This window comes from Procambarus clarkii, chromosome 80 (assembly GCF_040958095.1).
Source record: "Procambarus clarkii isolate CNS0578487 chromosome 80, FALCON_Pclarkii_2.0, whole genome shotgun sequence".
NCBI lineage: Eukaryota > Metazoa > Arthropoda > Malacostraca > Decapoda > Cambaridae > Procambarus > Procambarus clarkii.
In genome coordinates, this window is record NC_091229.1 from 21,200,553 (window position 1) to 21,225,063 (window position 24,511).

The 24,511-nt window shown below is 40.6% G+C and overlaps 1 protein-coding gene across 4 annotated transcripts in view; it reads right to left on the reverse strand.

Moving 5' to 3' along the window:
- The window catches only part of LOC123746268 (sushi, von Willebrand factor type A, EGF and pentraxin domain-containing protein 1), an 89,424-nt gene that overhangs the window by 3,828 nt on the left and 61,085 nt on the right, over positions 1–24,511 (reverse strand). For 2 of the 4 annotated variants that reach the window (XM_045727614.2, XM_069314894.1), the window contains exons 30-49: positions 24,220–24,434; positions 23,256–23,451; positions 22,908–23,081; positions 22,056–22,260; positions 21,448–21,646; positions 17,715–20,998; positions 16,689–16,800; positions 15,319–15,504; positions 14,996–15,146; positions 14,297–14,491; positions 13,022–13,251; positions 12,512–12,704; positions 11,138–11,354; positions 10,178–10,388; positions 8,355–8,505; positions 8,012–8,185; positions 7,137–7,319; positions 4,188–4,286; positions 3,291–3,461; positions 36–131 (exon numbers count right to left, since the gene is read on the reverse strand). In XM_045727614.2, the coding sequence (XP_045583570.2) occupies positions 36–131; positions 3,291–3,461; positions 4,188–4,286; positions 7,137–7,319; positions 8,012–8,185; positions 8,355–8,505; positions 10,178–10,388; positions 11,138–11,354; positions 12,512–12,704; positions 13,022–13,251; positions 14,297–14,491; positions 14,996–15,146; positions 15,319–15,504; positions 16,689–16,800; positions 17,715–20,998; positions 21,448–21,646; positions 22,056–22,260; positions 22,908–23,081; positions 23,256–23,451; positions 24,220–24,434 (6,642 nt within the window). The remainder of the gene's footprint in view (positions 1–35; positions 132–3,290; positions 3,462–4,187; positions 4,287–7,136; positions 7,320–8,011; positions 8,186–8,354; positions 8,506–10,177; positions 10,389–11,137; positions 11,355–12,511; positions 12,705–13,021; positions 13,252–14,296; positions 14,492–14,995; positions 15,147–15,318; positions 15,505–16,688; positions 16,801–17,714; positions 20,999–21,447; positions 21,647–22,055; positions 22,261–22,907; positions 23,082–23,255; positions 23,452–24,219; positions 24,435–24,511) is intronic. The other 2 variants (XM_069314895.1, XM_045727615.2) reach the window with 2 other exon arrangements.

The window sequence follows — 24,511 nt, forward strand, 5'->3', positions numbered from 1 at the left end:
AGAAAAAAACATTCAATTGTTACTGAAAGACTCACGAGTCTCGCAGCGGGCACCAACATAACCCGTAACACAGCGACACTTGTACGGTGCAACGCAGGTTCCGCCATTAAGACATGATGCAACACACAGGGCTGTTTGTGGTGAGAAGGACAAGGTCCCATAATGTGTTTTAAGACTCCCTGTTCCCAGCAAGGGTCCCCTCTCCCCTAGGAGGGTCTCCCTCTCCCCTACGAGGGTCCCCCTCTTTCCTATGAGGGTCCACTCTTCCCTATGAGGGTCTTCCTCTCCCCTACGAGGGTCCCCAACCAGGGTCCCCTCTCCCCTATGAGGGTCCCCTCTCCCCTAAGAGGGTCCCCCCTCTCCCCTACAAGGGACCCCTTCTCCCCTACAAGGGTCCCCCTCTCCCCTACAAGGGTCCCCTCTCCCCTATGAGGGTCCCCTCTCCCTTACGAGGATCCCCTCTCCCCTACGAGGATCCCCTCTCCCCTACAAGGGTCTCCTCTCCCCTACGAGGGTCCCCTCTCCCCTACAAGGGTCCCCCTCTCCCCTACGAGGGTCCCCCTCTCCCCTACGAGGGTCCCCCTCTCCCCTACGAGGGTCCCCCTCTCCCCTACGAGGGTCCCCCTCTCCCCTACGAGGGTCCCCCTCTCCCCTACGAGGGTCCCCCTCTCCCCTACGAGGGTCCCCTCTCCCCTACGAGGGTCCCGTCTCCCCTACGAGGGTCCCCTCTCCCCTACGAGGGTCCCCTCTCCCCTACGAGGGTCCCCTCTCCCCTACGAGGGTCCCCTCTCCCCTACGAGGATCCCCCTCTCCCCTACAAGGATCCCCCTCTCCCCTACGAGGGTCCCCTCTCCCCTACGAGGGTCCCCCTCTCCCCTACGAGGGTCCCCCTCTCCCCTACGAGGGTCCCCCTCTCCCCTACGAGGGTCCCCCTCTCCCCTACGAGGGTCCCCCTCTCCCCTACGAGGGTCCCCCTCTCCCCTACGAGGGTCCCCCTCTCCCCTACGAGGGTCCCTCTCTCCCCTACGAGGGTCCCCTCTCCCCTACGAGGGTCCCCTCTCCCCTACGAGGGTCCCCTCTCCCCTACGAGGGTCCCCTCTCCCCTACGAGGGTCCCCTCTCCCCTACGAGGGTTTCCTCTCCCCTACGAGGGTCCCCTCTCCCCTACGAGGGTCCCCTCTCCCCTACGAGGGTCCCCTCTCCCCTACGAGGGTCCCTTCCAAGGGTCCCCTCTCCCCTATGAGGGTCCCTTCCAAGGGTCTCCTCTCCCCTACGAGGGTCCTTTCCAAGGGTCCCCTCTCCCCTATGAGGGTCCCTTCTGAGGGTCCCCTTTCCCCTACGAGGGTCCCCTCTCCCCTATGAGGATCCCCCTCTCCCTTACGAGGGTCCCTTCTCCCTACTAGGGTCCCCTCTCTCCTACGAGGGTCCCCTCTCGCCTATGTGGGTCCCCCTCTTCTCTACGAGGGTCCCCTCTCCCCTACGAGGGTCCCCTCTCCCTTATGAGGGGTCCCTTCTCCCCAACTAGGGTCCCCTCTCCCCTACGAGGGTCCCCCTCTCCCCTACGAGGGTCCCCCTCTCCCCTACGAGGGTTCCCCTCTCCCCTACGAGGGTCCCCCTCTCCCCTACGAGGGTCCCTTCTCCCTACTAGGGGCCCCCCTCTCCCCTACGAGTGTCCCCTCTCCCCTACGAGGGTCCCCTCTCCTTTATGAGGATCCCCTCTCCCCTACGAGGATCCCCTCTCCCCTATGAGGATCCCCTCTCCCCTATGAGGATCCCCTCTCCCCTACGAGGGTTCCCTCTCCCCTACGAGGATCCCCTCTCCCCTACGAGGATCCCCTCTCCCCTACGAGGGTCCCCTCTCCCCTACGAGGGTCCCCTCTCCCCTACGAGGGTTCCCTCTCCCCTACGAGGGTCCCCTCTTCCCTATGAGGGTCCCCCTCTCCCCTATGAGGATCCCCTCTCCCCTATGAGGGGGTCCCTCTTCTCTACAAGGGTAGAGAAGAGGGACATATGAGCGTATGAAATATGCAGACATATACTAATCTAAATGTAAGCATCCAAAAAATCCTGAATGAAGAAATCATCCACAGAGTACAGCACAACCTTGTCAAATTATCACTACATGATTTCATGAAAAGAAAATCCTGCCTACTAGACCTGCTCAAGTTTTGGTAAACAAGCCCCTGGTTTCACGTCCCTGCTATTACCACTTGAGACAGTGGCCAATTAGATAAATCGTGCAAAATAATTTACCTTTTCCACACGAGGTTATCTGTGTTCTGTGCAATTTCCACATTGTTAGGCAGGGAAAGTTCTTTTCTATTAACCCATAAAAGATAACTATAAACCTACCCTGATTTCCTCATGACACTTCATTTGTCCAGTAACAAAACCTGTTTTGAACCATCAGCTCTGACAACGCCAAAATGGAAAGTCACCTTGGATGCAATATATTATTTTCAGCTTAACCATCATAGTTTTGCAGCTACTGTACTGTTCTTTTGTCTGTCATTCTGTGCTAGAAGTATACATCATATGCTTGTTTTTTTTTTGGGGGGGGGGCTTTCATTCTGTGCTAGGAGTATGTATCCAATGTCATTTCTTTCCTAATGAGTTCTGGTGAAATTCAGCCCATCTTCCCACACTTATTTATAAACAAACAAGAGGTTTGTTTTCTACTTCACTTCCTCTCATCCACACATGCTTTCATTCTCATCCACACACACATCAGGCAAATTTAATTTGCATTATAAATTACTTATCCACATTGTAATTTTTTTTACCCCTTTGCATAAGACAGAAGTCTCTGAAGAGCATACATCATTACCTAAATTTAAATAGCAAGTATCTGTCTACTTGTTAATTATAATATGTTCAATCATTTTCTTTTAAATTGATTATATTTCTATAAACTTTCAAATCTCTTTAATTCTATAATACTGTACTTTAAGATTGACTATAGTATATCTTGTAACTTTCAAATCGCATCAAAATCTTGATGTACTGTATACCTTAACTACTTTTGTTATCCTTAAGACTTGCTCAAAATGCTATGCATTATTACATTACATTACATAACATGCTATGCATGTTAATGGCATTGAAAGAATATAGAGTACTATGTACACACCAAGATTGTTACAAAACCCACTGTAATTTTAAATTTTAAATTTTAAACAATTGTGCACTGCAAAAACTGATGAGTACTAGGGGAAAACAGGAAGCCATTTCCACTCATGGCGAGCATTAAAAAAGAATATTGGTGTGACTACTGCAAGAGAGAAACTTCACCGTGTTGGCAATGGTCACCGACGTATCCTGGGGGACAGGTGCAGACATTGTTGGTGAGGCAGACTCCTCCATTTAGACATCGACGCCCACAGTGGCCTACACAAGCAGGAATTCCTGACCATGCTCCATCTGCCAGACATGTTAATACTGCCGACCCATTGGCTACTTGACCTGCAGGGAAAGTGTCATTGATTAGTTTAATATCTGGTGTCACAACTACTGTACCTTGTTCTACAAGGTTATTATTGCCAAACTATTTAGATCCAAGATAATCAATAATTCATGTGAAATGATAAAAACTAGTTTTAATTCCATCTCTTGAGGCCTGTGCCCAGCTCCCTTAGATACATGTATCTCAAAATAATTGCACAGATTGGCAGAGCTCAAAATTATAATCATGAGGTCCTGAGGTTTTGAAATTGTACCTCTCCAATCCAGTTTTACAACGTACCCTTCCTCAACTTGGAGGGTACCATCACTTGATGCTTCCTTTATCGTGTATGAATACACTCTGGCTTCCTGTCCCCCGACACAATGAATTATGAATTTGTGTTGAAAAATGTCAGGGGGCTTTCATGTTCCCCAAAAGTATGCATCAAGAAGTGTAAGAAAATGATTTTGATGGGAAAAAGGTTTTAAGGACCGAGCTAAATTAACTTTTCTGTGACAGTTGTCTTTTGTAAATATAGATTACTATTAATATTAGCAGAATTTTATTAGTATAATTAGTCATAACAATATACACTTGGATGGTGAATTTAACTGCAATTTGCCAAACTAGTACAGAGTATTGAGGTGAAGCATCCTACTGTGTCAAGCTTTTAAAGTGATGTATTGTTGAATCTATGGTGGTACAAAACTCGAGACAAACCTTATGTGAGTAGGCAAGAGACTGACCTGGTGGACAGCGGTAGACCACCTTGTCCTTATAGTAGAAGGAGCGGCCCAGCACCACTGCTCCGTCAGTGTTGATCTTGGGACGCCCGCAGGAGATCTCTGTTCAATACAGGTTTAATAAAGTATGTACGTACAGTAATAGAGCTTACAAGGAAAATCTATGGTTAATGATAATTGTCAAGTTATAATACAACTCCAGTATGCAATAGATTTATTACACAGATTACCCAAGGCATTTGTAACACAACCTACTCCTGAGCCAAATTAGTTAAATTCTCAACTTTGCCAAAATACTTGTGACAGCTGAAAGACCATGAGTTGAAAATATCTATGATAATGATGAATGAGAGGAAAAAAAGGGTGATGCAGTACTGCATAAAAAGGAATATATAGAGTAGCAGGGACTCCTGTCTCCTTTCCTGCAGTCTTTCAAATTTCACCATTTCTAATTTAAATGTACAATGCATGTATTTAAATATTATAATGAAAAACTATAATATTTAAATATTATAATAAAACATTTTATTATTTAATAATGTATATGCCAAGATAACAGAAGGGGGAAAAAGCAATGTACCAGATGTCCTGAGAAAGGTTATAGAGCATGACTTTAACCCAAATTCTGACTCTCTAAACCTACTGTATTTTCATTTTCAAATTACGACTTTTTATACCGAAAACATGCCAATTACTGAAAACGGTGATGGGTCGTATTTTGCCCAAACCCCCCTGCAGTTTTGAAAATATCTGAAACGTCGGAAATTTGACTCCTGAGCGTGATTTTTGAGCCGAATTCTGACTCTCTGCTCCTATTTTCATTTTCAAATTACGACTTTTTATACCTAAAATATGCCAATTACATAAAACGAGGATGGGTCATATTTTGCCCAAACCCCCCTGCAGTTTTGAAAATATCTGAAACGTCGGAAATTTGACTCCTGAGCGTGATTTTTGAGCCGAATTCTGACTCTCTGCGCCTATTTTCATTTTCAAATTACGAATTTTTGTACCGAAAATATGCCAATTACTGAAAACGGCGATGGCTCATATTTTGCCCAAACCCCCCTGCAGTTTTGAAAATATCTGAAACGTCGGAAATTTGACTCCTGAGCGTGATTTTTGTGCCGAATTCTGATTCTCTGCACCTATTTTCATTTTCAAATTACGACTTGTTATACCGAAAATATGCCAATTACATGGAACGGCGATGGCTCATATTTTGCCCAAACCCCCCTGCAGTTTTCAAAATATCTGAAATGTCAGAAATTTGACTCCTGAGGGTGATTTCTGAGCCGAATTTTGACTCACTGCACCTATTTCCATTTTCAAATTACAACTTTTTATACCGAAAATATGCCAATTACATAAAACGGTGATGGGTCATATTTTGCCCAAACCCCCCCTGCAGTTTTCAAAATATCTGAAATGTTGGAAATTTGACTCCTGAGCGTGATTTTTGAGCCAAATTCTGACTTTCTGCACCTATTTTCATTTTCAAATTACAAATTTTTGTACGGAAAATATGCCAATTACTGAAAACGGCAATGGGACATATTTTGCCCAAACCCCCCCTGCAGTTTTCAAAATATCTTAAATGTCAGAAATTTGACTCCTGAGCATGATTTTTGAGTAGAATTTTGACTCTTTGCACCCAATTTCATTTTTAAATTACGACTTTTTATACCGAAAATATTCCAATTACTGTACTGAAAATGGGGATGGGTCATATTTTGTTGTTTTGTGTTATCAACACTCTTCACCTTTGCTTTACTTATTACCTTTCTATTTTGTATTGCCTTACAACTTTCTCTTAGAGAAATAGTAAAAAGTGATAGGTTTAGCCTTAAGAAGATCATAAACAGTACTTTTGCTAATGCCATATTCAGTGCACACGACATTTCTCGGGACACCACTCTCCACTTTCTTAATTATTTCAACTTTCTTCTCAAATGTCGTCACTGACCTCTTTCTTTTACGTAACCCGCTTGTTGATGCTTTCACCGACACAATGCGTGCATTTGGAGCCGACATGGTGCACGGATGTTCCTTGATTGTGCTGATATGTAAAACAAAGTCACAGAATGAACACTCCAGTCTCGTGAAAAATTCAAACTATGAGAACAATAGACTGTGAATCTGTGACATCACAGGGTAGCAGGCACTAGAGTGGTGGCGCCTGACATGGTCAGTGGGCAAACCAAACCATCTCGATCCCACCCACCCACCACAACGGGCCGCCGCGATGCTTGGCAAACCGCTTCCTCACCCGAACTTGGTTCGTGTAGGGTAACCCCAACCCTGGCCAGCGTGAAGCTTGGCGGACTGCTTCCTACCCAAACTTAGTTCATGTAGCGTGACTCCCCAACCCCAATTGGGAAACTGGAAGTTTCGGATAACCAAAGTTCGGGAACCAAGTGGTGCTCTATAGTTATAAATATACTGTACAGTGTTAATTAGGAAGTGTGACTGTGATTGATAGAATAGTTTTGATTACATAGGAAGGGAAATAAACAAACTTGAGCAGATTTGCCAGAAAAAAGACAAGCAATGAAAACACTGATGATTACAGTTGGAGTAGGAACAATGGGTGGACTGAGGATATGAAAAAAAATAAATAAATAATCTAGTAAATGCTTCAAGATAATATGAAATCGTGGTGAAACACAGGAGGAAAGAGGGCAAGATAATATGACAGTGTGGTTGAAGGGGTTTTGGGGGGGGGATGTATCAGTACATGACAATGCATGATTTTCTGTTCAATGGGAGCCACTACAGGGATATTCATATTTATAAATTGATGCAACTTACAGTAACAATAAAAACAAAAATTGTTTCATAATTGTGGAAGCTTATAAATACATAAAGTATTCAATAAATGTATGATTGAATGCATTTAATATCACAAATACTATAAAGACCAGGTCAGGGAAGTGAATAAGATATACATACTTGCACATTGCCCTTGAACACGGGACCAGAGACCAGACTCTGTGCATGTGGCGGTGAGATCACCCCGCATAATGTAACCCTCACTGCACGTGTATTGGATGCGATCCTGGTACACCCATTTAGTGGAAACCGTTGGAGGTTTTACCGCATTAGGAGGCACAGGAGCAATTCCACACACCACAGCTGTAAAATGATGCTCAGTGTTCATGAATGCACGTTAGTGTTTTCTCATAATGGAGGTGGATACACACACAGATAGTGTTGTGGTGCTTGTTTATCGATGATGCTGTAGTGTGAATAATATGTTGAATATATAAGTGATGTTATTTGATAATATATTGAATAGATAAGTGATGTTATTTGATAATATATTGAATAGATTAGTGATGTTATTTGATAATATATTGAATAGATTAGTGATGTTATTTGATAATATATTGAATAGATAAGTGATGTTATTTGATAATATATTGAATAGATAAGTGATGTTATAATTTTTTTATTATTTAATATCTATTACCCTCTTTTACTATACAGTGCTTATGTTCAACTTTTTGTCTTAATCTGGACATCAACCCAGATATAATGGGACATAAGGTACAGTAAATAATATGGGTTTCAGTATGTGTGATTCTATCCAATTCTGTTATATTTGTATCAATATGTATATGCAGCATTAAAATGCAGTACAGTATTAAAATTTAAGCAGGGGCCTTTGTACATTAGTTTTGACATATTATACATTTGTGGAGAAATACTTCTCCTTTTACATTCATGGACAAATATTTAACACATTTGTATCTTGTTATTAGATAATATGGTTGTAAAATTTTATTTTACTGGGGGTTTTCAGTATATTTAAAGAAGCAACTCACGTTCACAGTATGGTGTTGTGGCCGACCAGGTGCCTGTATGGTCACAGTGAATCTGGGCGTCTCCCCTAAGAACGTGGCCTCGCTCACATGCGAACTTCACCTTATCACCATACAATGTCCCCACACCCATAGCAAATCCATTTCGTGGTGGCTTGATTTCCCCACAGTTTTTAACTGTAAAAGACCACAATAAATATCAATGAAACAAAATATATACAGTACTCAAATGATGTCTGGATCAATTACAAAACCATAATTTACAATTTATAAATGAAAGCTATATATAGAGCATAGTAAAAACAAAATATGCTTTAGTTAGTTTTACAGTGTTAAATGTACTGACGATGGCATTGAGGGAGGTTGCCGCTCCAGATGGCATCAGCGCCGCATACACGAGAGTCACTGCCAAAGAGCTGGTAGCCGGCATTACAGTGGTAGAGCGCCTCTGCCCCAAGGTCTGTGTGTGATGACTCCACCTTTCCGTTGGTAATGTCCTGGGAAACACCAGAAAAACCATTACTAGTATATTAATGCATAGAAATACTATACTGTACTGTATATCGACAGTTCTATTAGTTCGAATATAAGCAATAAAATGTCTACTTAAACAGTAGAACATTACAATATTTTATGCATCATTACTAGCCCTTTAAACTGCATTCTTTATACAATATTTATGCTTTTTTTGTATCTGTTCTTGTGAAGTTAGGTTATCCATATAAGGTAAAATACAAAAAGTAATTTTTGTCAATATTTGTCTTGCAATTTCATTTTAAAGCTTTGTTACATGTAATTCAAATTCAAATGCTTCATTCATAAATGTTTCATTGGCAACTAAATTATGGTAAGTTCATTTTGAAAACAATTATTAGTGTAAACTACCTGTATAGTTATACCTAAAGATTTATTCATTCATAATGCACGAGCGTTACCCTATGTCCCACTTCCATGGGGAGGGAAGGCAGCAGTCTGAAGATGGGTTTCCATGCCCAATTCCTTATCTCTAACACAGTTAATGCAAGGCAAATTACACCACACTGTGTTAGGCAGTGGGGTTGCCTATGTTAAATATATAACTCTATGTTAAATTGAATATTAATTTCAATCCAAGTACTGTACTGTAATGTAGCCAACCCCCATTCAAGCATACCCCAACACGACAGCAATGATTTTCACGGAAGTAACACGCAGCTAAAGTGACCAAAAAGAACCAGAAATAGTCAAGGGTTGTGAAGTGAGGTTGTGAACTGTTTCTCTATTGTCAAGGGGGGCCAGGAAGCCTGTTACGTATATTGAGAGTTTCCTGGGCCAACGACAGACCTTCCTCAGGATGCATCCAAGAGTAGTTGCCCAACTCTCGGTTACCTAGTTACTGTGAGGAGAAAGGATACTTGTCCAAACATCTGTCTTCCATGGGAATTGAAGTGATGACCACTGATACAGGACCCCACTGGTGCATCTTATCATTCTGTTTAGATAGTACTTTTAGTAACCATCTGGACCATTATACATACATACATAGACGTACTGGAGAATTAGATAGTAGAATTTAGTACTATTCACTTAGTATTTCACTATTCACCTATTTAGTACTATTTACTACTATTAAGTCAGGAAAAATAAAGCTAAAAAACTGAATTTATATATTCCTAAGCCTAGTATTGCACATATTTGTACTGTATTAGGCCTCAAATAGCCTGTATTAGGCCTAGGAAGGTTAAGTTAGGTTAAGTTTTCTTTGCAACATTAGTACAAAAACTTTCCCGGTTTGTCCAAATTCATTAGTACTGATTTCTACTTTCTAATTGCCTTTTACGTCAATGTATGAATGATGGTCCTCATCATTACGTTTAGAACTCCCTAAACAAGAGGATGGGCTGACTGGTGACAGTAGAGGTAAACAAAACACAAAAGTGGAAAAGTGAGTAGGATCCAGTGCCACTAAGCAGTGAGAGGTGCTGTGCTCAACAAATGACCCACAGGAGACAGAACTGAGTGAGAAATAAGTAAAATTTAAGGAGGTTTAGTAATAAAAAGTGAAGATAGTAAAAAAAGTTTATTAATAAAAAGAGTATAGAAGTGCTCTACAGCTGAATCTCACTTCCCACAGACACAACTAGATATACACATCTAAAGGCTTTTACTTTTTAATATCAAGAGACTAACCTCCGGCAAGCCACAGTCAACAGGCTGGCAGAGGGGCAGGTCGCCTTTCCAGGTGCCATCAGCATCACATTCGACAGAGGGGTTACCCACTAACATGTAACCGTACAAGCACGTGTAGTTGGCAATGCTGCCCAGGCTGAAGTGCTTGGCCGTGATCTTGCCAAAAGGTGGTATTGCAGGCTCATAGCAGTTGACAGGTTCACATGTAGTGCTGTTAAAACACCCAAGTCATCTCAGGACATTATTATGGATTAATTAACATGCTGTCCTAAAGTTGACAACAAGCAATACTCTATGTTTATTACTATTTCTATTATTTGATCAATTAACTTTTTAAACATTTCATCTCTCCTCTTGAGGATCAGTAGTCATTACATTATATTTGGAAGGCACCATGATGTAAGAATGTACAGGAATCCAAAAAGAACATTAACATGTGAAAATTAAATATCTACTTCATGTAAGATGAATTGCATACGTATAGAAATGGCTCATAATGAGGGCTGACGGTGCATGGTGTGTGTGTGTGTGTGTGTGTGTGTGACAGTGCATGCCTTTAAAATGTTAAAGGCATTCATGTATTTAAGGACTCGTAACCTTCTAGATAATCAACCACATTAATGGACCAAAGATAAGTATCAGAGAAGAATCTGAACAACAAGCTTTACAACCAACTAAAGAGGATGCCAGATATAATGAAACTGTTTTAAAATGCTAAATTTTGTTTGACCATTAATGTTTGTTTTATCATCAAATTATGAACTGCACGTTACTGTCAATTTATACCCAGTTATACAAGAATTTAAAAAGTTTACAACAACTTTTATTGAACATACAAGTCATTAAGGATATAACAACTTGCACAGAATATGTAACTCAGTCAAGATCATTCATAGCATTAATCCTTAAGTGTAAGCAACATTAATACATGACAGATGTCTGACTAGGCCAGTGACATACTTGAACTCCTGCCATTTCCCGAAGCTACACTCGATAACAGTGTCCCCTAGCAGGTTGTAGCCAGGTTTACAAGAGAATGTGGCTGTTTGGAGGCGCTCTCTCTTAATTATTGCCAGGCCGTGTTGCAAGACGGGTATGTCTTCACACAACATTTCAATGCAGGTGTGGCTGTCTCCTACCCACTGCCCGTTGGCCTCGCAAACCTGCGTTTCACCCCCTGTTGATATGAATAAATCTTAATCGACATGCAGAGCAGGAATTTGTACTTAATTTAGGGCTTCTACTATTCATAGGAATAAGGAATATTCATTGGTACATAATACATAATATCTGTTCCATTGCAAATATTACCTGGTAATGATGATACCAGCAAATATAAGCAGATGAGCATTTGTTTGGAAATGTCTGTAATTGTGCTGAGAGCTGCACTTTGTAGATAGGAGCAAATATGAAAACACTAATATATTTACTTTGGCAGCTACAAAATAAACATCCTTTTATTGTTGTACCTTGATGTTGGTATAGAATTAGGATATACATACAGTAATATGTTGATTATGTTCTACTTTCAAAATGTCCCCACAGCTATTTACTTAACATATTATTTTCTGGATACATTAACCTTTAAATGTCTGCGTTTGCATCATATGACATGTCAGATGGCAAATACAGTTCGTGGCATATGATGACCATTTGTGCAAATGTTTGAGTGTCGATTGGAGTCAAATGGTTTTACTGTAATAGATATTGACAGATGTCATAGTATCCCTCAGGAGAGGGGTGTGGCCTCTTACGTTCTTGGTGTCTATTTACCAAACTTCAATATAATTACAGTTATAATAAATAAATAGTCTCCTTTTTAGAAAATATGTAAAAATGTTCAAAGCCAATCATCCCTTATTAATTATGTTGACAAAATAATAAAAATAGGCTTGAGGTATCAGTATGAAGGTCTGCAGGAGGTACTCTTCGTGGTTTTACTGCCTGGGTTAACAATAGACTCTGTTGCCAACAGGTGACATCAATTACCAGCTCCAAGAGGCAGTTTTGAAGATCAGAGGACCTGGTCGAACATTACACCATTTGGAAACATTTTCTATGAACCTAGATTTAAGTCAATTAAGTCGAGAGAATGCTGATTTTTTGTTAACAAGGGTGTTATTGAATAAAGAAGCAAAAAAGTTAACAGAGCTCAGAATATTTTCTACTATTAGCGAGTTCATAGAGCTATTAGAAATTCATTCAGTTGTGTGCGTAAGTTTTAATGTTCGATAAAAACAAAGTGTCACCAGTAAATAGAATATATCTGAGGAGATAATTTATCTAAATATTATTATGCAAGTAATTATTGTGTATAAGAGTGACTGTACATACCATGTAGCTGGTATCCATTGTGGCAACTGTAGGAAGCAGTAGTGCCATAAGAATGTAGCTGGCCGTGCTTTGGGGTGATGTAGCGCACTAACGTGTGGACGGTGAGGGAAGGTGGTCCACATGATACCGGTGCACAGGTTGGTGCCTCAGAACTCCACCTACCATTGGCTTGACAGGTGAGAACACCCGCCCCCTATGAACACCATTTTAAATAGAAATAATTAAGGAACATTAATAGGAAAAATTAGTACAGGAATTCAGAAAAGTTGAATTTATCATTGACTAACTCTTTCAATGAGAAACGTAAATGATGTACAAGTTGAATAAAAATGGTCATTTAAGAGTTTAAATATAAAACAGACAAACTATTTGCAAGAGGATTTCAAGATGAATGGCTGTTGGATGTAAAATATTAGCCATTATATTCTTTATTTCTGTGAAAAGCATAGAAAGTTGTAGCAATGATGCAACTACACAGGCAATGTGATGCATCAACCACTGTGCACCCACCTCGAGTTCATACCCTTCCCTGCAAGAGTAGTTAGCAGTGGCTCCATAGAGGAAGTCATCACTCTGAATGAGTGCATAATCTGGGAGGTGAGGGGACCCACACGACACTCTCCTGCAGTGTGGTGGGTCATTTGACCACTCGCCCTCTGCAGTGCACACACTGCTAGTTGATCCCTCAGCTTTGAAACCTTCTTCACACTCCCACTTTACTTCATCGTCCACCCGGTATACTTTTCAGAGAAAGAAAGATCAACCTTTGAGGTGCCTGTTTGATATCATATTCTACGTGTTAAAACAGCCATAGGATTCATAATTGGGTTTTATCAGCTGATGCCAAGTCAATAGACTTTCTACTGGCCATGGAAAACGAAGCTGAATGATGTGTAAGCTAAGCCTCACCAATTTACATCATGTGCAAATTCTTTGTTTAGTTTCGAACCTGCCCAAAATGTTATGCATATTAGTGGCTTTGCAAGAATGTACCACTTAATCACCAACTTATGCACTTTCACAACCCATTGAACCTTCTTGTATATTGATAAATAAATAATAAATAAATAAACAAATAAATAAATAAATAAATAAATAAGCATCAAGTTACTCGAACAACTGCACAATATTTTCTTTCATAACAACTTTGCGAACTTCAAACTTTGCAGAGCTTATAGACAAATTATTAGGAGAGAAAAAAGAAAAATGAACTCTTTACAAACTTAGATTAGAGAATATTCAAGTGGACCTACAACTCTGGTGATGCTATGGACACAAAACTTATTGAGTACTGTATAGCAAATATACAGGCAGCAACCAAAATAAACCTTATATCTACAGTCATTACTTATTTCACTATGGTACTAAGAGACTTCACCCTATAAATCTCCCAAATACCAACACACAAGTTCATTACTGGCACTGATATAAAGTTAGAAATGGTTTAGAAAATACCAGATTTTTTGTCATTTCAGTGATGTTTGAAGCATTATCCTATTATAAGCATTTATTTATTTTATTTATTATTTATTTCATTATCAACTTGTCTATAATCCTAATCATTGGAAACTATCCATAAGGTTTTTGTAAGATTTTAGTGTCTTCTAAGCCCTATGTTCTATGTAGCTTCATTAAGAATTGGGCTGAAGAATGAGTACACTTGTCCCACCACACCTTTCTTGTTTACTTAAGAAAACACACACACAAAATGAACTGTGAAAAGTATTGGATACATATAAATAAATAAATACTACTGCATACATTAACAGCAATGAGAATGCTCACATATTTCAACCATTCGGTCAAAGAACTTATGCCCATGCTTTTTGCCCTTCGATGCTGTCTTCCTGTTGCTTTTGTGGCTTTTGTGGCTCTTCTTGGTTTTAGTCTTGTGTCTTGGTGCTTTCAATGCCTGCAGAAGCTCTACCTCCTCTTCCTCTTCATCATCTTCCTCCGAAGATGAAGCCTCTTTATTATCTGCTGGAATACACAAATATTTTCTAAATATAACCTCCAGTCAACACTAAAATGAACTTATTTCAATACTCGCTCTCGTTTATTTTTCGTATTTACTCTCTCCTCTTATTACTATTTTTTTTCACTATTGTTTCTCCTGCTGACTCTTATACATGATGATTCAGGAGTACTGTATATGTATCCAAAGCAAGGTCACAAACTTATTCACTACTCTTAAAAAAAAGGTTTTCTGCATTCTTAAGTTTGTTATTATGGTATGTCTGAGCTGAAATATTATCCATAGACTTGTATAATGAAATTTAATGGAAAAACAGAAATGGATACACAGAATTTCTATTAACAGACTTATAAAGAATGTAACTGTTCCATAAATCAAGAGATGCCTGTATCAATCTCAGTAAATTAATTTGTAATTTACAAAATAATTTATGCTTTTCTGTCATTGTAGTTGTCATTGTTCAAACAAAGATTACAAATGAAGAAGTGCGAGTGAGGTACTGTACTAACCACGGACAATGTGGCCATGTGCAGGATTAGAAGGTGTGGGGCAGTAGATGGGATCACACTGTGGTGCCTCATTGCTCCACCTACCAGACTGCATACACGTGGTCCACTCAGCTCCTCTCAGCTGGAACCCATGCTCGCACGTGAAAGTCACCTGATGAAAATGAAAAGCAAATAATAATAGTATGACTGGTTGAGATTATGGATTAAAGTTTTTGTTTCAAAATTCACATTCACAGCACCATAAATAAAAGTTATTGTACAAATTGGAAATGTTTCCTACATACAGTGAGTATATGTAACTCCGCATCAGCAGAATCACTGACCTGCGAGGCATAGACGGTGTGGATGCCTTGGACAACGACGTTATCACCTGATGGCGGAGGGCCACAGTCCACCTGCACGCATGCTGGGGGCTGCGTGTCCCACTCACCATCACTAATACAGTTGAGGGTGGCAGCACCTTCCATACGGTAGCCCTCGATGCAGGTGTACCGCACTGTGCCCCCGACCTGTGTATCCAGAGGCTTCTGGTTAGTCCAAGTTCTGAATGCACTAGTGTTGCTCGAGATGAGTGTCGCTCATGTTATATAAAAATGTGTGTACAGTAGTTGTAGATGTGGGTGTTGCTTCAGTTATTAGTGTAACTAATTCTGTAGTGTATTTTGCTTTTCTAAAGAGTTTGGTGGTAGGGTAAGGTCCTTACCTCTTGAGCTTATTTTATTTATTGGTAGATATAAATGGAATTAAACAAAATCTAATACTACTATAATTATAGGCTCTAGCAACACAAAATTTCTTAACTAAGCTCTACAGCCCTTTCCTACACTTATCCATATATTGTTTCATTCTCCATGTACAAAAATATTGGCTACCTGCCTCTGCCATATGATCACTATTTTTCTGACTACAGTATCTATTTATTGCTAGGTGAAGAGGCATATCAGAGGAAAGGAAACGTGCCTCAATGTTTGTTTCGGCACAAAATTGAACCCAAAACCTTTCGATTGTGCCTTGACTGCACTACAGGATGGGTTAGTAATATAAAGTCAAGAACACCTGGAGTTGAAGTGCACTGTGATGGAAACAATTTGTTTTAACTGACATGTTGTATTTAGATGATGCAGTGTTTATTGTTGAGAGTGAGGAAGAATTGCAAAAGATTGTGAAAGAATTTCTGTGTGTGTGTGCAAGATTAGAAATTTGAGATTAATGTAGGAAAATGTAAGATTGTTCTTAAGAGAAAGTAGCTCATGTATAATATAAGACATATGGTATGTGTGAAAGAGGTAAATGTGGAGTGATATTATGGATATATTAGCAAGATGCCTGAGAATTGTTTAACAATGGAGGGTGTACAAGGGTGAAATAATGTTTTATAAAATTTCAATTTTAAGAAATACAGTATTAATAAAGTATTAGGAATAAATAATAAATAAATAAATAAATGTTTATTCAGGTAAGGTACATACATACAAGAGATTTTACAAAAATTTATGATTTATAGATAGAACTAGTACATACAATGCCTAAAGCCACTATTACGCAAAGCATTTCGGCAGGAAAAACATTTTTACAAATGAAAAATATTTAAAACTAATTATTTTGAAGAAATATTTTTTATGTATAACAACAAGGGTACTGAAATGCAGGGGTCAATGCAATCGATGCACAACTGAATCATGTGTTTAAGTACCTTGAGGCTGATTATCTCCCGGACACTGTGGTTAACTTCGTCAGGAATTTCACAGAAGAGTTCGACACACACAGGCTGCTCCCCCGTCCAGTTGCCATTACTCTGACATGTTCTGATGAAGACATGCTTCTTAATGATTATTGGTAAAGATGGTCATGGCATCAAAATTATAGGAAGACAGTGATTAAGTGAAAGCTTTATCTGTTATGGTTTTGGATTATAAATGGAAAGAGGTGGAACCTTAACCCTCAGACGAAACAATTCTCTTGGCTCTAGGTCACCACGGTGAACAAGTTTTCAAATTATTAGTTTGCTTAATATTTTGTTTCATTTTTACAAATGAAAAATATTTAAAACTAATTATTTTGAAGAAATATTTTTTTATGTATAACAAGGGTACTGAAATGCAGGGGTCAATGCAATCGATGCACAACTGAAAGCAGTAAATTAGGGTCCCGGTAGTACACTTGTGTTCATTCTCAACTCGGAATTGGGAATTCTGAGCTTGAATCCCAGGTGGGAGAGAAATGCTTGGGCACATTTCCTATCAGGTAATGCCTCTGTTCACCTAGCAGTAAAAAGTAGCCGGAAGTTAGTCGGCTTGTTGTGGGGTTGCATCCTGGGAAAGGTCAGTAGTTTCAATATATAATATTTGCCATAGATGTAAACTCTTTGCAATTATATGGATTTAGCAGCAAGACATTTTAAAATTGTTATAGTGAAAAATAAACAATGTAAGCCAGATTAACCCCAGATGAACCAAATACATCACATGACATAAGCCGTCATCTAAGGGTTAAAAGCAAGATGAGATAAGAAAGAAGACATGGGAATATGAGAAAATTTGAGTGTGTACAGATGACAGATTCAGCTAAACACTAGAATAGAGTGGAATCAGATGAAAGGAATGGGAGAGCGCTGAGTAAAACTAAAACACAGCTATATACATATAGGCACTTGACAATGTAAATAATGCAGAAAGAGAAGGAAACATCAAGGCAAGAAGATATTTTTCAAATGACTTACCTGGTGGCAAGACCTTCAAGCCTGAATCCAGCATCACACACATATGAGAGAATGGACTGATACTTGATACTCTCTCCAATAGTCTGGCCGTTATCCAAGGGTGCCGGTCGAGGACACTCAATAACTCTGCAGAAGGGCTCAGTATCTGTCCATTCCTTGTTAACTTGGCAGATCCTATGAGCCACACCAGCAAGTTCGTATCCCTCATCACATTTGTAATGGATGGTAGCACCATAGGTGTAATCGTTGCCTGTGATAGTACCTCGACGGATATTGATGGGAATGGGGCACGCAATTGGGTGGCATTGAGGAATAGGGCTGTTCCAACCAGCCTCTGTACACTCCATAAGACCACTAGATGCCATTGAATAGCCTGGGTTGCATTGAAATTCTATAACATCTCCAAATTTGTGTATTAATTCTTCCCTTACTTCACTTTCTATCAGTGACTGGAGTTTGGCAGAGATTTTCACCTTACTGTGGGATTTACTGTGGGATTTGCTATGGCCTTTACCATGGCCTTTTAATGTGAGTGCTTCAGTCCTGATAGGATACTCCCCCAAGGTCTTCACCTCCCAGCTTCCATTTGGTATGTCGGAGATCTCAGGGCAGGTTATCATCTCACAGAAAGGGGCCTGGTTTGACCATGACCCATCAGCTTGGCACTCAAGTTCAGCATTACCTTTCATAGCATAGCCTTCATTACATGAGTAAAATATTTTTTGATTGTATTCGAATGTGTCACCTATGCGCACAGAGTTGAGAGCTTCAAATGGCTCGGGACATGTGACAGCTTTACATCGTGGGGAAACTCCTGTCCATAAACCATTGCTGTCACAAGTGCTGCTGGAGTCACCAATAAGAATATAACCAGTATTGCATTGGTAAGCTAAGGATGCACCAAAAATACTTGCTCCACTTTCCATTGTCATCTTTCCAAACTCGAGCGGCTGTGGCTCAGGACAGGTTATTTGTAAACATGAAGTGACGTAATTACTCCACATTCCGTCAGCCTGACACTCGGCAGTGGGTGCACCAAGCCGCCTGTATCCTGTATCACAAGTAAATTGAACTTGATTACCGTATGTGTAGCTATTTCCCGAGATGTGGCCATGAGGAAGAGTCCCAGGGTTGCCACAGTCCACAGGCAGACACTGGATCACCTCACCTTCCCACTTTCCTGCTGCATTGCACTTTAGCAAGGTATTTTCTACTGTAGCATAGTAACCAGTATCACACTTGTATTTAAGAATCATGAAAGCCTCAAACTCCACCTCAGTGGAGTTGTATGTGGCATGTGCTGCCTGAGGTGCAGGTGGGCAAATGACAGGTAAACAGTAAGGCATCTCTTTATCCCATTTGCCAGTAGCATCACACATAAGTTTATTCTCACCATCCAAAGTATACCCAGGGTCACATACAACATTTGCATAAGAGCCAAAAAAGAGCCCGCTGAGACGCACCTTGCCATTGGAAGGTCCTCTGGGTTTAGTGCAGTTAACAATTGCACAGAAGGGGGGTGAAAGTGACCATGTGCCATCTTCCTGGCAAACCTGAAGATCAGGTCCCTGCATCACGTAACCAATGTTGCACTTGTATGTAATCTTATCAGTAAACTTATAAGATGAACCTATATGGTTCCCATTTGCCAGTTTTTTGGGAAGGCCACAACTAACTCTCTCACATGTTGGTGGAGGGGAACTCCATCTCTCATTGTCCAAACATGTTGCCTTTTGTCTCCCATTGAGCTGGTAGCCTGCCAAACACTCGTACTCCACCAGCGAGCCACACGCATTATCATCACCAATTACACGCCCATTAGGAATAGTCTTTGGCAGTACGTCACAGTATATCAGATTACATGAGGGTTCTTCCAAAGTCCATGTCCCATCTACCTGACACGTCCTGATATTGGTTCCATTGAGTTTAAAACACTCTTTACACTCATATTCTATAGGAGAATCCACAAACAAACTACCCTCAAATGTTATGTAGCCATTATCTATAACAGGAGGGACAGTGCATGTCACTGCTACACACCGTGGCATGGATCCATTCCAGCGGCCATGGGAATTGCAGAAACGCTCTACACTACCTTCAAGCACATAACCAAAGAAACAGTTGTAAGTAGCCATAGATCCGAATGTAGTTGCTATTGCATCGACAGTACCATTACCTAACTCTCGAGGTTCACCACAGTCAATTATTTGACAGGAAGGAACACTTCCCGACCATGTTTTATCTGCTAGGCAAAGCAACTCATCATTTTCACCTTTATGACGGTAACCTTCATCACAGACATACTCTACACGGCTTCCGATGCCTGAACCATGATAAACAAGATGGCCATTTGATACTGGGGCAAGTTCTGGGCAAAATTGCTCATAACACTGAGGCTCCGGGTTGTCCCATTCACCTGATTCAGTGCATCGGCGTCGAGGAGCACCTAGCAGTTTGTAGCCAGGTCGACAGTCATATTCTAGTTCGGTGCCATATAAATTGTCTCCCTGCTCTGTTGTCAAACCTTGATCACTAGTTTGTGGGGTTTGTGAAAACTCAAAACCATTTGATGATTGGCCAAAATCTTCATAATCACTTGACACTTGTCCAGTGCTTTGGCTAAATTCAAAAGCATCTGCCGACTGGCTAAAGTCTTCATAGAGATCTGATGATTGCTCAGTGTCTATTGAAAGCCCCAAACCATTTAACCCTTCATAATCACTCGGTAAGCCATGTGCTTGGCCATACTCTGAATAATCTTGATTTTGTGACCAGTTCAGGTCTACAACACTCGGAAATCCAATACTTGGGAAATCATCATCAGGACTGCGTTTTCTTCTGAATTCTATTTCTCCATAGACAACAGGTAAAATTTGAAATGGAGTAGTTGTTGAGTCAGAGACAGCGGGTGGACGGTGTACCACAGACACAGCCCCATTTTGAGGTTTTTTGGCCTCTGGGCAAGTGATTACTTGACAATCGGGTGTGTGTTTATCCCATTCGCCCTCATACCCATTGCTCACACAGTTCAGAGAGGCATTACCAAACAATCTATAACCCACATCACACTTGTATGTCAGAATATCTCCCACTCGCCAGACATCCTGATGGGGTATGGTGCCATGTGGTGGTACCTGTGGGTCAGGACATGGTAAGCCCTCACATGTGGACCAGGGACCATTCCACTCTCCATCTGCACCACACATTAGTGTTTTGGCTCCTGCCACGACATAACCGGGATCACATTTGTATACGGCTTCTTTGGATGTGGCTGAAGCCCGTACCTGAAAACATCAAACAGTATTTGTTATGATGAATGTTAAATGACGTGAGACTGAAGGTGTTAATAATTCTAAATTATTCCGAACATTATAGCAAAGAATCTCGTTAATATTGCAGCCGAGAACTTTCGAGGGTTAATGCATTAAATCACTGGTTATAATAAACTAAAAACAGGACTGGGAAAGACCTGAAAAAGTGATAAAGAAAAAGTTGAGCAAGCTGGTCATCAATGTAGCACTGTAATTGGTCTATCTTCTTAACAATTAGAAAAGGCTAGGGAAATTGTACATTATATTGCAGGAGGTCATATTACTATTGGCAAAAACTAGGATACTCCTGTGACCGCTCGCACTGTGCCATTTCTTTCTTGCACTATTTTGTCTTTATCTCCCTTCCAAGTACAATTCAGTCACAAATGCATGAACAATGGCAATGACGATTGGTGACCTACCTTGACAGTGCCATGAAAGACTGCTGGTGGCTTGGAGCACTTGGGTGTGACACATTTGGGTAATGGGCGGGACCACGTGGAGTCATCCTTGCAGGTGACTAGTGCGTCACCCTCCAGCTTGTAACCAAAGTCACATTTGACCACTACTTGCTCCCCAGGCCTCACCAATGGGCCCCCTTCCACATACCCATTAGCAATGCTGCAAGGTTGGAAGAAAATCATATTAGAATTCATGCACTTATTTGCCTTAATTGATCATTATATTTACATACATACTTCTGATTTGATATTACTATCTAGTTATTTATATTATTAACACATACATATTTTGCTTGGGAAATCTAGCTTTAGTAGCATTCCTCCATCCACCTGTACTGGTTGGTAGAGCAATGGCCTTGCTTCCTGCAGAGTTGGTGTTCAATCCCTGAAAGTGTTCCTCCACACAGTCCCTAGATCCTTGTCCTCGTATTTCTTCCAAGTGCTATATAGTCAGAGTATTGGCTTCCTCAATTACTTTACCTAGTAGTAATACCATTTCTACTCCACTAATGATTTACTTATCCTTAGCCAGGTTATCACTGCAAGTGTCTTTCACTTGCTCAGCTTACCTGGGAAGTTCACCACAAGTTTCCGATTGACAGGATGGGGGCTGTCCATCCCACTCGCCATCGCCTCCACAGGTAAGTGTGTTGGGGCCATCCATTTGGTAGCCCAGCTCACACTTGAAGCTGATCTGGTTGGTGGGCATGTAGTCCCCAGCAAGTGAGAGCACCTGCCCATGAGGCCCCGCATTCAAATAGGGGCACTTAATCACTAAAAACAAAATAATCATCATCAGAAGTGAATTCAACAATTCAAGGTTTCACTGTTTGGTTGTAATAAATAACTGAAATTTTATTTCAGATTCTAACATGAGTACCTGAGACATCAACCCCCTGCATTAATATCGCATTAAAACTTTATAAACTCATGAACATTAAAATCTGGTATAGTATTCATTATCATAAGTTTAAACCCTGATGTTCATCATTACAATGAAAACTCCCGTCCCTCACTAATGTCAGAAGAAATCTTGGTACAGTATTCATCACAAGAAGACAACCCCATTACACTGCACCATCTCCAAGTCAAACTTCATCATTTCGTTATCAACTTCTCTTTAGTAAATTTAAATGAATCCCTTGATCCTGGGAGTCTTCACAGTGAGACCCACAACCCTCCTTTCCTCATAACTGGAACATCTTTTTTCAGAGAGAGACTCTCCTCCTCTGCTATATCTAAGAATAATTCCATAATTCCTCATCACAATGAGTAGTAATACTCTCTCCTTTCCCTTGCAGTATCTTCAATAGAACCTTTGCACTCCTAGTCACAGTATCTTCAAGGGGGAACCCCACTAGCCATCACAGTGATGACCCTCATTTCTCTATAGTATCTTCAAGAGGAACCCTACCACTCACCATCACAGTGAGGGTGTTGGCCGCTCCACTTGCCATCAGCTTGGCAGGTCCTCTCAGCGTCACCCTTGAGGATGAAGCCAGGGTTACAAGTGAAGCTGACAGTATCACTGTAGCTGTACCTGTTGCCCTCAATGTGACCATTCAACAGGTAGCCTGGGAAGCTGCAGGTGACACCTAGAGGAGACCATACCAAAGGTCAACCTCAAAATAAGTTATTTTTATTCAATATTTATTTTAAATTCTGTCTTGGCCGTAACTGATTATTCCAATGCTGTATTTGGCAGATTATGATGACAATCCTGTGAGTATCACAACAGAAAGATACAAGTCAACAGTGGTACCACTCACGTCGGCACTCTGGTTCTTCGCCAGACCACGCACCGTAGAGGAGACATGTACGCTCACTTTCGCCCCGGTATAGCTTAAAGCCCACATCACAGGTAACTGTGACCCGAGTACCTAGTTCCTCTCCGCCGTCCTCCACGGCACCATTCTGGGGTGTCGTTGGCACACCACATCCTCGACAGAAGGTTGAACTTTTCATCTGTGACAAGTCAATTTATAGTTGTTGGAAAGTTTTCATTGATGGTTCCTATCTTACCAGCATGAAATAAATAAATAAATAAATAAATAAATAAATAAATAAATAAATAAATAAAGTGTCAGTAAACCATGTGACACAATATTGTTTTGGATAAGTCTTTTGGTTCACCATTCATCCATGGTGCTCACTTGTATCCTTGGATTTAACTATGAAAATTTTGGACCAGGGTGCATAATAGTGCACCAGGGTTGACAAGTGTTTCAACCACTGGCCAAATGGAAACCATGTTGAGTAATGAGCAGAAAATTTATATTATAAAAATTTATAGAATAAAAACTGTGCCAGATATTTACAAAGACACGACTAAATTATGTGAGTTTTATGTAAAACTTGATTTATTAAGACTATGATTTAGCAGGGACTGAAGGGTAATCCTAAAACAGAATGCACAAAAATTTTGACCCAGAATGGTACAGGCTATTTTTATGGTACCATACCTCCATCTTCACAGTGAGATGTATGTATGTATTTATCTCCACAAGATAAATACTTGTGGAGAAAGCCCCCCAAAAATTCATAGGCAAGTGGAAATTAGGGAAGAGTGGTACAATATTAAGGGGTGGTATGCCTAATAAATTTTCCTTGACCCTTTGTATGGGCCTATCCAAGCAGGTTAGTGACTGTAATAAAGCAACATTTTAATATTCTTTAATACTGTTCTGTATATACAAACTTCAAGATTGATGCAACACTGAGCATTTGACCTACCATAACTTGACCTTTTATACCAGCCTGAAAGTCCGGCCAGCCCAGAGTGGTGCCCACATATCTATCGCAGCGACTGAAGATGGCTTTCACAGTGGCAGGATTTAGCTCCTCATCCCAAACATTTACATGTGTCATCTCTCCTAGGAAACTCTCCTGAGGGCTGTACCCTCCCCCACGCTGGTCCTGCTCCTGCCCCAGCACCAGCGTCCCTGAACCTGTCGTCCATGGAAAGAGTAGCGGTATCTCTCATTACAGATTAATAACAACAATAATAATAATATGTTCCATTCAC